The sequence below is a fragment of the Gobio gobio genome, assembly GCF_949357685.1.
Source record: "Gobio gobio genome assembly, chromosome: 22".
NCBI lineage: Eukaryota > Metazoa > Chordata > Actinopteri > Cypriniformes > Gobionidae > Gobio > Gobio gobio.
In genome coordinates, this window is record NC_137118.1 from 19,499,563 (window position 1) to 19,513,388 (window position 13,826).

Here is a 13,826-nt window from a genome sequence, read left to right on the forward strand (position 1 = left end):
ATGTGGTAGTGAAATTTATAGATTTTTTTGCTTGTGAATGGACTGTGAAACTGCAAAAGAAATGTTAAGCCCTCAAACCAGCATTAAAATACTATAGGAGCTTGTTTCCGCCACGGAATAAAAAAAAAAGGTAATTGCAACCTTTTATCTCACAATTCTGACTTTAGTCTCGCAACTGCAAGTGTATAACTCGCAATTCTGACTTTATTTCTTGCAAAAATTTATAACACAATTATTACTTTTTCACACAGTTGTGAGATATAAACTTCCAATTCTAACTGTACACACCGATCATATGACCATCTGACGAGATGGAGTCAAGTTGGTTATAGTTCCAGCATATGGTTCCTACAAAATGCTTTGTCATACATGATATAATGAGCTTTCTAAAATGTGTTTTTCCACCAGAATATGCCCAACGTCCGGGACCACGATGCATCTGTCTACCTCCGTCTCCAAGGTGACGCTCTTTCTGTAGGAGGCTACGAACAGAACCCCATATTCTGGGATGATGTAAGTTGTAATGACTGTTTCCAAAAGAAAAGTAATATAACTGAGTCTGAGATATAGAAGTTGTTATTCTTTCCATATTCTTGCTATAGTTGTTTATGTTGTATATTTGCTGTGTTTGTTTTGAGTTCCACAATCCAGATCAGGAAGTTCTCATTAACGACTTGATTTGATGTGCATTCAAGTGTTTTGGTACAGATAAAATGGGTGTGTGGAGTGATTTTAATTTTTTTTTCCTCTTCCCACTTTTCCCACATAGATGTTTTAATAAGTTAAATAGAAATATTTTTTTTAAATGACAAAAGCACATAATTACTAAAACTAAAATATATAACTAAATAAATGAAAATATACAAATAAAAGCTAATTCAAATGATATTGTATTATTATTTATTAATATTTTGAATTAGCTTTTATTTGTATATTTTCATTTATTTAGTTATATATTTTAGTTTTAGTAATTATGTGCTTTTGTCATTTAAAAAAATATTTCTATTTAACTTTATTTATTTATTTATTTATTTATTTTTAGTAATTGTATTACTTAAACTTAAACTTATTTTATTTCAGTAGTTCTCCTTTTTGGTTAAGTTTAGGTTGCAGCTAAATTTGCGTTTCATTGAATGACACACACACACACACACACACACACACACACACACACACACACACACACACACACACACACACACACACACACACACACACACACACACACACACACACACACACACACACACACACACACACACACACACAAACAGTCTAGTCTAGGGCTGCATGATATAACAAAATTAAATAGAAATTGTGATTTTGCTTAGATTTTCTTATATAGATTTAATTACATAAAAACAGGTGTGAATATTGCTTTTTCTGGTCAACTCAACGCTGTTGTCTTTCAGAGACATATAAAGAGGGTTACCTACTAAAACATAAGTTAAAATAAAAAAAAACATCTGTTAAAATAATTTCACATGTACACACACAGAACCAGCATTTTCTGCGCTGAACACCCGAATGAGTTTAACAACACTCGCAGCACAGATTACAGTTCATATCCGGACCAGAGTGAGCATGTTTTAAGTTTTTATGGACATATTTCTTATACTTTTTAATGTCTGTAAATGAAGTTAAAATGTAAATATTAGTATTGAAATTTTACAGTTGTACTATAAAATACATTTTGTATTAAATACTCAATTTCTGTCATATCAAACTTTTGATTAAGATTAAAGGGATAGTTCACCCAAAAATGAAAATTCTGTCATCATTTACTCACCCTCAAGTTGTTCCAAACCTGTATGAGTTTCTTTGTTCTGCTGAACACAATAGAAGATAGAGTGAAGAATGTTTGTAACAAAGCAGATAGAGCAACTATTGACTACCATAGTATTTTTTTTCCTACTATGGTAGTCAATAGTTGGCTTATCTGCTTGGTTACAAACATTCTTCTAAATATCTTCTTTTTTGTTCAGCAGACAAAGAAACTCATGCAGGTTTGGAACAACTTGAGGGTTATAAATTCAAGTGTATAACTCAGGGCCTGTGTGCTGGTAGGCGGAAATTACATAAAAAAGGTAATATTCCTCCATTCAGATCCATTTGAATAAATCTTGCATACAACATTTTTTTTTCCAGTATTTGCTGCAATCTAGTGGAAACAGCCAAAACTGTCTGCAGGGTGCTAGAGAACACAGGGCCTGAGTTACACACTTTCAAAAATGAATTTATAACTAAAAAATCCAGAAGCGCCTCTTTTTTTGGAGGGGGGTTATTACAGCTCAGACAACATATACTCAAATGTTTATCATTTTTAGCAGTGTTTTATGTTTAAGGGAAAGGTTAAACAGAGGTCTTTGTGAAGGTCTGTTTAAGTCTTTGTCTTGGGGACAGATTAACAGTCCTTGGCATTACCTCATGATTTTCCTTGGGAGAGTCAAGATGTGCCATTCCCAACCAATCCGTCTTTTTAAAACGGCCCGACGTTGACATCTTAAAGGAACACTCCACTTTTTTGAAGTGGAGCTCATTTTCCAACTCCCCTAGAGTTAAACAGTCGAGTTTTACCGTTTTCGAAACCATTCAGCCGATCTCCAAGTATGGCGGTAGCACTTTTAGCATACCTTAGCATAGATCATTGAATCTGATTAGACCGTTAGCATCTCGTGCAAAAATGACCAAAGAGTTTAGCTATTTTCCAATTTAAAACTTGACTCTTCTGTAGTTACGTCGTGTACTAAGACCGACGGAAAATTAAAAGTTGCGATTTTCTGACTAGGAACTATACTCTCATTCCTGCGTAATAATCAAGGAAATTTCAATAATTTTACTTCAATGAAAGGTTAGATTTTTGCAATTTTTTTAATGAAAGCTCAAAGGACGAACAATGCAGATTTATTTTTACAGTCATCTTTGATCATATTTACCAGGGGTGCCAATAAATCTGACCACAAATGTACATACTGCGGAAACAAGTAATGCCGTATGAATCCAAACGTAGCGTGTGTGTTTGTGAGTGTCTGTCTGCAGATATTCCAGTGTAATTATGCCTGGAGATCAGTTTTTTTTAACGTCGCCCTTCCGCATTTACACTGCATTTCCTTTATAATCATCTCCAGCCAGCAGTATTCTGTAACAAATCTCTCTTATTGAATTCACCCTCTGTCACATCACCCTTTCACTACACAAAGCAACAGTCATGCTATGAAACAGCGGATCAATATCTTAGGGAAGTGTGAACATTTTGAGCAATGTGTTTGTAGAAGCGGCGCTGGTCTGAAACTCTTAATGAGACCGTGTGAAGCCTGGCCTGTTCTCAGCACATGCAGCCTCTACAGTTTTTATTTTTAAACTCCAGTCTGCTGCTCCACACCGGCCACATATTCTCTCTTTTGTGATCAGCATTTCATCAGCTTTCGGATTGCTCACACCGTCTGCTGCTCCTTTCCATCCCACGGTTTCGAGTTCGTTGACAGTCTCCTGTGGCAGCGAGCGAAAACAGTGACAAGCAGAGAGGACTTGGCTTAAATAAAATTACAAATTGAAAAGTGTTCATGGAAGAAGCATACTTGTTGTGAAAAGTGAAGTTTGAGCTGTGCAGATGGTGGGTGGTGGTTACCGCTCCTTAAAATCAACATGCATTCACTGTATAAACTAGGGTGACCATATTTTGATTACCGAAAACCAGGACACTCGGTCCGGCAATGAGATACTCAAATGATACTCGAAGTTTACTCAAAGATTCATTATTAATTTCAATACATTTAAAGTATGCCCCCTCTGTATGGATAGAAAATTGTTATATTAGGGCCAGGACAGGACTTGAAAACAGGACATTTGGTCACCCTAGTATAAACGTTCTTAATATATGTCCCAGCTTATTATGCACTATTTATCAGTGCACATTATTAGGTAACATATGTTTGTTTTCATAGTGAATACTGGAGTTACTCCCAAACTCCTGTAAAGAAAAAAATTGACGTCACGAAAGGCCCGTTCACACCAAACGATAACTATAAAGATATAGTTGTAAAAATCTAAATTTCTCAATATTAAAGAATAGCAGAGTCCACACGACAACTATAACCATAATGGCACAGGGAAACAATATAATTGGAAACACTTTCAGAAGGTTTTTTTCCCAGCTGATGAACGATAAAAAGACAGCCAATCAGAATCCATCCTGCTTTAAAGAGCTTGCGCATATAGTTATCGATAACAATTATAGTTATCGTTATGGTCTTAATTGTAGTTATCATTCTTGGTGTGAACGGGCCTTAAGCTGGTTATTGTTGCTAACAATAATAAGAATAAGAATAACAAGAAAGACAAGAATAAGCTGAAAATGTCCATAAACGGTGTGATTTAATTTTTTTTTTGTAAAATATACACATAGTTATAAACTTTTTTTTAAATAATTTTATTTGGAATTCTAACATGTATTTTTAATTATGATTATTTTAGTTACTTGTTTTAATGTATCTATTTTCTTAACTCTGTCAATTAAAAAGCGGTGCTTCAAATATAATTAATTTTTAAATCCTCAGGGGACCTTGCATCACTATTATGTGACTTTAATTTTGGATAATTTCTGCAAAATTGCTTTTAAGATTACAAACACACAGATCCTCCATAAATGTACATTAGAAATAATGTACATCTGAGAAACGGACAATTGCTACAGTTGTTAAGGATTGGTCAGTGATGTTTTTAGGGCGGGGCTTAGCGTGGGGGCAATTGGAAACCGGCAGTTTAACTTGATTGATGTTTTTATGTTAGCGACGTTATCATCCAGTAAGACCTTCCTCCTGAATCATAGATGTAGTGCTGGATTTATGGCAGCAGTGAGCTCATCAGATCTGACCTGGCCACTCCATTATTGTGTATGATTATAAAGTTGTGTATTTGTTCTCTGTACCTGTAGGTGTCTGATAAGTTTGCCTTCAGCTTATTTGATCTGGACTGGGACGTCTTTATGCAACACATCGAGGGTGCCATTAACAGAGTGCCTGCTCTGGAACAAACTGGAATCAAATCCACTGTCTGTGGTCCAGGTACATAAACACACACAGACAGACAAATGCATCAGATGCCCATTTTACAACATTAGGTTCTTGACATTACATTAAAAAGAACCAGCTCATAAGAGTCATTTGTTAAGAAATGTAATTACATTGGTCATGTTATACAGTATGTTTTTAAATCACTAAAATGAAACGGTTCATAAGAATATCTGTTTGGGAATGAAAAGCCATTTTTCAAGCTGTGTTTTTGGATCACTAATATCTGGCTCATAAGAGTCATTCTTTCAGGAATTGAACAACACTGGTCACAATATGTTTTTGAATCACTAAAAAGAACCAGCTCGTAAGAGTCATTCTTTCAGGAATTGAACTACTCTGGTCACAATATGTTTTTGACTCACTAAAAGAACCAGCTCATAAGAATTATCTGTTTGGGAATCAAAACATTTTCAAGCTGTGTGTATTTGGCTCTAAAAAATGACCAGCTATGACCATGCCAGTCCATATATTCAAGTGATTGGCTAACTAGACCGCCAGTCAAATGACACTGAGCTCTGATTGGCTGATCTGTCACAGCTCGAGTTCTCCCTAGAGATTCAGTCAACCTTTAATGGCTGTAATAAAGGATGACAGGTGTGAAATGCCGCTAACACACTTTAGTGACTGTCGGTCACTTGCAGACGAGTTTCGGGTCAGTGGATAAGCGCTCCTCAAATCATTTTAAGAGAGTGCTATCAAAGACTCCATTCACCCACTCATCAGCTATTAAAGTGCCCCTATTATGGATTTTTGAAAATTGCCTTTCATGTAGTGTGTAACATAGCTCTAAGTGAATGAAAACATCCTGCAAAGTCTGAAAGTGCACCATAAATAAAGTTATTGTCTCTCAAAAGTAAGAGTCAACTCTGTGTCAATTAAACAAATAGTTTTTAAACGAATCGCAAGCCGCTTCGTTGTGACGCCAAGACGAAACATTAGCATATTGCCCGTCCACTTATTGCGCGCGCATTGTGTTTCATGTTGTGTAGGTCTCTGGCTAAACGGCTAACTCGCGTCATTACTGTCTTACTGAAATACTACTGTAAATCAGCTGTGGGCTGCAGTATTACCTAAAACTGAGTCTATAAATGCAGATTTTCTGTTGGTCTTACTACTTTGAGTAAAGATAAAGGATGGAGCAAGATTTGTGTAACTTTAATGTTACATCAGTCAGTTAGTGCTCGGCTATGTGCTGTTATTAATACAATTCCCACATGTGCACTGCAATAATTTAGAAACACACACACACACACACACACACACACACACACACATGGGTTTGTTGATGGACGCACTCTTGTTAATGCTAATGGTGAGGAATTACAGTTGAAACATCTCATAATGTACCTCAAACTGAGTAGCATCACTGAGAACCGTCCTGCTCAAGGTTCAGGTTGAATAACTAGTTCTTCCAATGTTTCTTCGTCGATTCGGACTCGCTCTGGGATTGATGTAAAATCGCCATCATCGTTAATGTCTTTTACAGTGTGTACTATCGCTGAGCCTCCGGGATGGAGCTGAAGATCAGTTATGGTAATGGACGTTTAGCTTCTGAAATATACGCTGTACGCGGTAGACCAATCACAACAGTCTGGGCCATCTGACCAATCAGAGCAGAGTAGGTGTATTTAGAGAGACCGATTTATCCATTGAGTCGTTTGAGAACCATTGAACAATGTGGTGATGTGCAATGTATATTATGAGAAAATGAAACCTTTTTTGACCTTTGATGCATGTAAACCTGTTGTTGGAGACCTCCAAAACGAAATTAGGAAACTTTGTAACTTTAAGCATAATAGGGGCACTTTAAAAACGAGATGTTGAGCATGTGTGTAATTCAGGCTTGCTGTCTTTGGCCTTTTGTATGAATCCCATTTAACACATGATAATTATGCATTTTGGTGTGATCAATCATTAACTGCATTCATCATAGTCAAGAACTGCGCTTGAAAATCACGATCACTCGATTGAAGGCCACCTATACACAGTGCTGTTTGGCATGATTTAATATAATAAATAGTCCTTTTGAAGTGCTCACATTCATGCTGTCTCATTGACCATTTTTTAAATGTTTAAAATGCTCTTATGCTCTCCAAAACTACATTTATTTGATCGAAAATACTGTAAAAAAAAACGGTAATATTGTGACATATTATTCTAATTTAAAATAACTGTTTTCTAAGTGAATATATTTTAAAAGTATTTAGCATCAGGATTACATCATCCTTCAGAAATCATTCTGTTGATGTTGAGGATATATTTGAGAGCGAGTGTGATCCCCTGAGGGCGGCAGTCAGAGCGCTTGGGTCATTCCTCAGAGGCCATAGCTGTCTGTGTGTGGTGACGTATGAGTAAGAGCGATGGAGGAGAGGGAAGATGGATAAATAAAATATAGCTGCAACCTCACCCGTTCCTTTTGCTCTCTCTCATTCTCACAAAGAGCAGATGATGCTCTGGAAAACACTTTCTCATGTGGAGTAATGGAAAAGGTGTGTCTCTTTTCTTCATCTCTCCTTTTCTGTCTCACCTCTCAATCTTTCTTGCACTCGTGGCCTCTGTTTCTCTTCACACTCATTCGCCTTTGCATTTCTCTGTCTTCGCTGCTTTTGAGGGTCATCCAACAATATCTTACCACTGAAAGCTTTGACCATTACGAATAGACCATTAAGTGAGCGCTCAGCAGCAATGCATTTTTAAAGAGCTTTTCAGAAAGATCTGATCTGACCCATCGGCAGCACTATGTGTCATAAGATTCCCACCTCTAACAGCGATGTGTTATAAACTGTCAGCAATTATTTTTCACTGAAGTGCGGGAAACTTTATAAAAATACATTCAACTGACATTTATAGGGGCTTTTATGGAGCCCCTAACAGGACCTTTACAAAAAGAAAAAAAATACACAGACTTTTGCGCGTGCACAAGAAACTTTTGCATGCTCACGCGTTACAATTTCCAGTTTATGCATACTGTCTATAGCCTATTTCCTTTGTGTGTCACTGCCATTTTACTATGAGGAAAACAAGAGTATGGATGTGCATGGGTAACACTTTATTTTATTGGTCCACTTTAGACATTCTACTAACTATAAGTAACTTTGCAACTACATGTCAACTAACTGTCATTAGAGTATTTGTAGACTGTCTGATTAATATTTACTAAAACTTTATTTTGTTGGTCCCCCAACAGACATTCTACTGATTATAAGTAACTTGGCAACTACAATTCAACTTATTCTACTAATCTGAACCCAAACACCTAACCATAACCTACCAGTCTACTGACAGTCAACTAATACTCTAATGACAGTTAGTTGACATGTAGTTGCAAAGTTACTTATAGTTTGTAGAATGTTTAAAGTGGACTATCGAAATAAAGTGTAACCTGTGCATGAATTGATAAAGATCTATTGGCTCAAAATGTGGCAAAATAGGCTATTTCTGATATCACTTATGTCCACTTTAACGCATCCTCTCTGACGGCCGGAAACCGCACCGTGAAATGGGCTGATGGCTACAGTAAATAAAGTATAAAAGGATACAGTAAAAAGTGCTCAAAATTTGGATTTTGTTAGGGCAGTACATCATATTTCAGCGCCTTATGTCCACTCGAACAATTCTAATTCTGTGGCGGCCGAGAAACCTCGCCAGTAAATAGTCTGATGGCGCAATAGTGTGCATTGTCCTATTTGCTAAGTTTAAGGGTCCACAAAAAAACTGATACAGTAGAAAGTGCTCAATTTGGCTTTTGTTAGAGCAGTACATCATATTTCAAGGCCTTATGTCCGCTTGAACAAATTTAACTCTGTGGCAGCGAGAAGCCACGCCACGAAATGGGCTGATGGCGCAATACAGCTGTGTGCATTGTCCTATTTGCTAAGTTCAAGTGTCCATAAAAAAACGTATACAGTAAAAAGTGATCTCAATTTGAATTTCATTTGGGCAGTATATTTATATTGTCCCATATAAAACTTAAACGGGCAATTAAAAAATATTCAATTTCACAAGATCAAAAGTGCCTTTATTAAACCACTTTGTCAGATTTAACGCATCCTTGCAGGTGTGGAGAAATACTGAGTTTCCAAAACTGAGCACTTTTTATCAGCCCATTTCACACGGCTGTATTGTGCCATCAGCCCATTACACAATTTGGAATCTCGGCCGTAACAGAGGATGCGTTAAAGGGGATATTTTAAAATTTAATTTATTCTTGTAATCAAAGCTGAATTTTCAGCATTTTCTGATTTGATGCTCAATAAACAGTGTGCTGCTTCATATGTTGAATAGAAAGTTCAAAAGAAAAGCATTTATTTGAAATAGACATTGTATATCATTGTATAACATTGTATATCTTTACTGTCATACCCCCTCCCCCCCACCCCCAGAATCCTTCACTGCAGACCATAAGCCTCTGATGGGTGAAGCTCCCGAAGTGAGAGGGTTTTTCCTTGGATGTGGCTTCAACAGTGCAGGTAGGTCATGGAGCTTACAAAAGCGCACACACACACACACACACACACACACACACACACACACACACACACACACACACACACACACACACACACACACACACACACACACACACACACACACACACACACACACACACACAAACACACAACACACCTTTCTCTTCCAGTGCCAAATGAATTATTTAACCCTGAAACCCTGCAGAGTTCACATGCAAAATTCAGTCTCACCCACTCTCAAGTACACGCCACCTACTCAAGATCAACGCAACTTAATCTCTGATCCCTGCATGTCCAGCGATCTAAGTTCATTGCAGTTGTATCCATCTCTTGCTGTGCAGTGCACAGTCCTTCACTAGCGACTATCCTGGGCTGTAGAGCTGCACGATTCTGGATAAACTGAGAATTAAGTGTGTTTTTTGTTGTTTAAAATGGACATCACTATTCTCCCACGATTCTGAATAGACAACTAAACTAAATAGTATGTAATTTTCTAGAGGTTCTGACAAAATGCTAATTGCTGCAATCTATAAATGTTTTTTTTTATTAATTTGAATTATTATTTAAAAAATCGGTTCAAATGATTCAATGACACATTCATGGATATTTGTTTCATAGCTGTATGAATTAGCCACTTGTCGCCACCAGGTGGTGTAACGATGTGATTGATACCATCTTTATTTGATGCGTCAATTTTTCTATCCAAACTGTAAACTTTTATCTCAGTACTTCTGTGATAATTTGAATTATTGTAACACAAAAATAATGAGTTTGTGAAGCTGTTTCATACCTATACATGTTAAGGCAGTGGCTACGCAGATCTGAATGTTCGCTGTGACAGTTTAATAGCTTTAATAGACAGCCAAATCGTTGTTATTTAGGAATAAGATCACGTGTGTGTGTTCGAATAGAGATAGCAATATTTTTTACAATGAACCGTGCAGCTTTTCTGGGCTGTGACATTGCTTCCTATGACCATCTTAACTAGATTTTGTATTGTATTTTTTATCTTATTTGTACTGTAGCTATATCGCCCATCACTAATTACATTACATTCGAGTGCAAGATTAAAAGAAGGCATTTTGCGGTGGTATTTTTGGATGCAGATGGCTCATGGTTTTGAAGGTCAGATGAAACTCAGTCCGGCTCTGGAGTAATGCTGATTGTGCTCAGCGTGGGCCGGGTCACCTTGCAGGCCTCAGACATGCTGACGGACAACAGGCCATGATCGCGTGAACGGATCGGAATACATGGCTATAGGAATCACAGTCAGATATTAGATGCATGCTTGCTTTTTTATGACACATCGATTTCTGACCTCAGCATGTAAAACTCATTTCCTGGAAAGAAAGAAGTACAAGACGCTTTGATTGGTTATGTTATTTGATATACAGTACCAGTCGAAATTTGGACATTTTTACTCGTACCAAACATGTGAGACTTTTTGAACACAAAATATGATATTCTGATGAATGTTTTGAAGGTCAGGCAGATTTGGAATGACATGAGGGTGAATAAATTATGACACTATTACATTTTAGGTGACTTCGTTTAATGATGAATCATTATATTATCCATAAATCATTCCATCTTGGAAGAAGCATTGAAATATGTGATTAATTATCCATTTTTTTCTCTTGAAGAAAAATGGTACATTCTAATGCAGAGACACTCACCCTATGAATGTCAAAACTGTAATGAGAAGTGCTTAAAGTGGGTATTAGTCAGGTACTTATGGCATAAGATGTTGATCAGGGATTCTCCTTGAGTGTGATTGCATCAGAACTGTTGGATATTATTATTGTGTGTGTGTGTGTGTGTGTGTGTGTGTATGCGCACCAGGCCAAAGGATTCCATCAGTATGCATGACCATGAAGATGCCGTCCTTCCTCGCTGCTTCCATCCATGTCTCCCTGTTTGTCTTCAGTCTGGTTATTCCCCCTTTCTCTATGCCCCTGTTCAGTGCTACCATCACACCATTGGACTGGGACTGAGAAATATGCATGTGGAAGTTGAGTTGAAGAGTTTTAAGATGACTGGTGTGTGTGTGTGTGTGTGTGTGGTGGTAGGAGTAGTTGTTAATCTGAGGCAGATGGTGGTCCATCGTTGATGTGATTGCTAAGAGCCGCTATCCTTCTGGAGAAAACACACAGGCTCTCACTGTCCGAATTTGCCAACTTCCCTACTATATAGTTGGCGAAAAGCAGTACATAAAATGAGTAGTGTGTCCAAATTTGGAGCATTTATTAGTGATTCGGCAAAATATTTCCACAAAACTGTTTTTTCATTTAATATACACTATATTTACAAAAGTTTTGGGACGCCTGCCTTTACATGCACATGAACTTTAATGACATCCCATTCTTAATCCGTAGGGTTTAATATGGAGTTGGCCCACCCTTAGCAGCTATAACAGCTTCAACTCTTCTGGGAAGGCTTTCCACAAGGTTTAGAGTGTGTTTATGGGAGTTTTTGACCATTCTTCTAGAAACGCATTTGTGAGGTCAGGCACTGATGTTGGACGAGAAGGCCTGGCTCGCAGTCTCTACTCTAATTCATTCCAAAGGTGTTTTATCGGGTTGAGGTCTGTACAGGCCAGCCAAGTTTCTATGGAAAACCCAAATTTCATTTTTTTTGGCACAAAATTACCAGGTAACATAATTTCACTAATCATCAGCACATGGAAAAGTGTAATTCAGATTGGATTATAAGACCGGATTGATTTTTCACTGAAAACCTGAATAAGTTGGCAAAATAAAAAATTAAGTTAAGAAATTTAAAGTCAAGTAAACAGAACTTGCAGATTTTTATTTTGTGATCTTACATTTTAATTGGTCTGAACTTTAAATATTTGAGTAAGCTAATTCATACATTTAACTTAAAAAATATGATGTAATCTAATTTTTTTAGTAGTGGAAACTTGACTAGCTTTAACTATAGCTAATTCAATAAATGCCAAATTGCTAATGGGTTACACAATGCTTGGGTAGCATTAGCATAGTATAGCACTTGCTGAATGAGGACAGCAAAATAATAGACACAATAACATTCAATTCAATTCAAATTTATTTGTATAGCGCTTTTCACAATACACATTGTTTCAAAGCAGCTTTACAGAAAGTGCATTTCATAAATGTACATTGAAAAATGTTAGAAAGAGAATGTTAAAGAACAATGTTAGAATAAGTTAATCAATCATGTATTAATTTAGGCCATAACGACGCTGGCGTTGAGTCGTCTCTTCACAGGCGTCGAGTCGTCTCATCACAGGTGTTGGGGCATCTGAAGTCTCCATGAGAGGCTGGATACAAACTGGAGCTGACGAACTAGTTACCTCGGGACTAGTGTCCCGAGATAACAACAGAAAAGCAGATAATTAGCATAGCTGCTGTTCAGAATATTAATGCTTTTGATCCGATTTAACTGTAGTATAAAAGGTAATTATAATGTGAATGCTTGGCTAAAGAGATGCGTCTTTTAATCTAGTTTTAAACTGGGACAGCGAGTCTGAACCTCGAACAATATCAGGAAGACTATTCCAGAGTTTAGGAGCTAAATGTGAAAATGCCCTCCCTCCTTTAGTGGACTTAGATATCCTAGGAATGACCAGAAGCCTCGAGTTTAGTGATCTTAAAGAGCGCGATGGATTGTAGGGCGATAGAAGATCCGTTAAATACACTGGAGCTAAACCATTTAGGGCTTTATAGGTCAGTAGCAATACTTTGTAATTGATACGAAACTTAATAGGTAACCAGTGTAGAGATGATAAAATTGGTGTTATATGATCATATTTTCTTGACCTAGTAAGAACTCTAGCAGCTGCGTTTTGGACTAACTGCTTGTTTATTGATGATGCAGGACAATCAGCTAATAAACCATTACAGTAATGTAGTCTCGAGGTCATGAATGCATGAACTAACTTTTCTGCATCAGAAATAGATAGCATGTTACGTAGCTTAGCAATGTTTCTAAGGTGGAAAAATGCCGTTCTTGTAACATATGAAATATGATTTTCGAAAGACAAGTTGCGGTCTAATATAACACCCAGGTCTTTTACTGTTGTGGATAAAGTGACAGGACATCCTTCCAAGTTAAAGTTGTATTGTGAGAGGTTTTGTGGGCAGTTTTTTGGACCAATAAGTAATACCTCCGTTTTATCTGAATTTAATAGCAGAAAATTACACGTCATCCAGTATTTAATATCTTCAACACACGCTGTCAGTTTAGATAATTTAGCGTTTTCATCTGGTCATGATGAAATATATAATTGAGTGTCATCAGCATA

The 13,826-nt window shown here is 37.0% G+C and overlaps 1 protein-coding gene across 4 annotated transcripts in view; it reads left to right on the forward strand.

The window, feature by feature from the left end:
• Nucleotides 1-13,826, forward strand: part of sardh (sarcosine dehydrogenase) — a 72,806-nt gene that overhangs the window by 10,053 nt on the left and 48,927 nt on the right. For 3 of the 4 annotated variants that reach the window (XM_079804518.1, XM_079804520.1, XM_079804519.1), the window contains exons 7-9: nucleotides 409-513; nucleotides 4,934-5,063; nucleotides 9,455-9,541. In XM_079804518.1, coding sequence (XP_079660644.1) covers nucleotides 409-513; nucleotides 4,934-5,063; nucleotides 9,455-9,541 — 322 coding nt within the window. The remainder of the gene's footprint in view (nucleotides 1-408; nucleotides 514-4,933; nucleotides 5,064-9,454; nucleotides 9,542-13,826) is intronic. The other variant, XM_079804521.1, reaches the window with a different exon arrangement.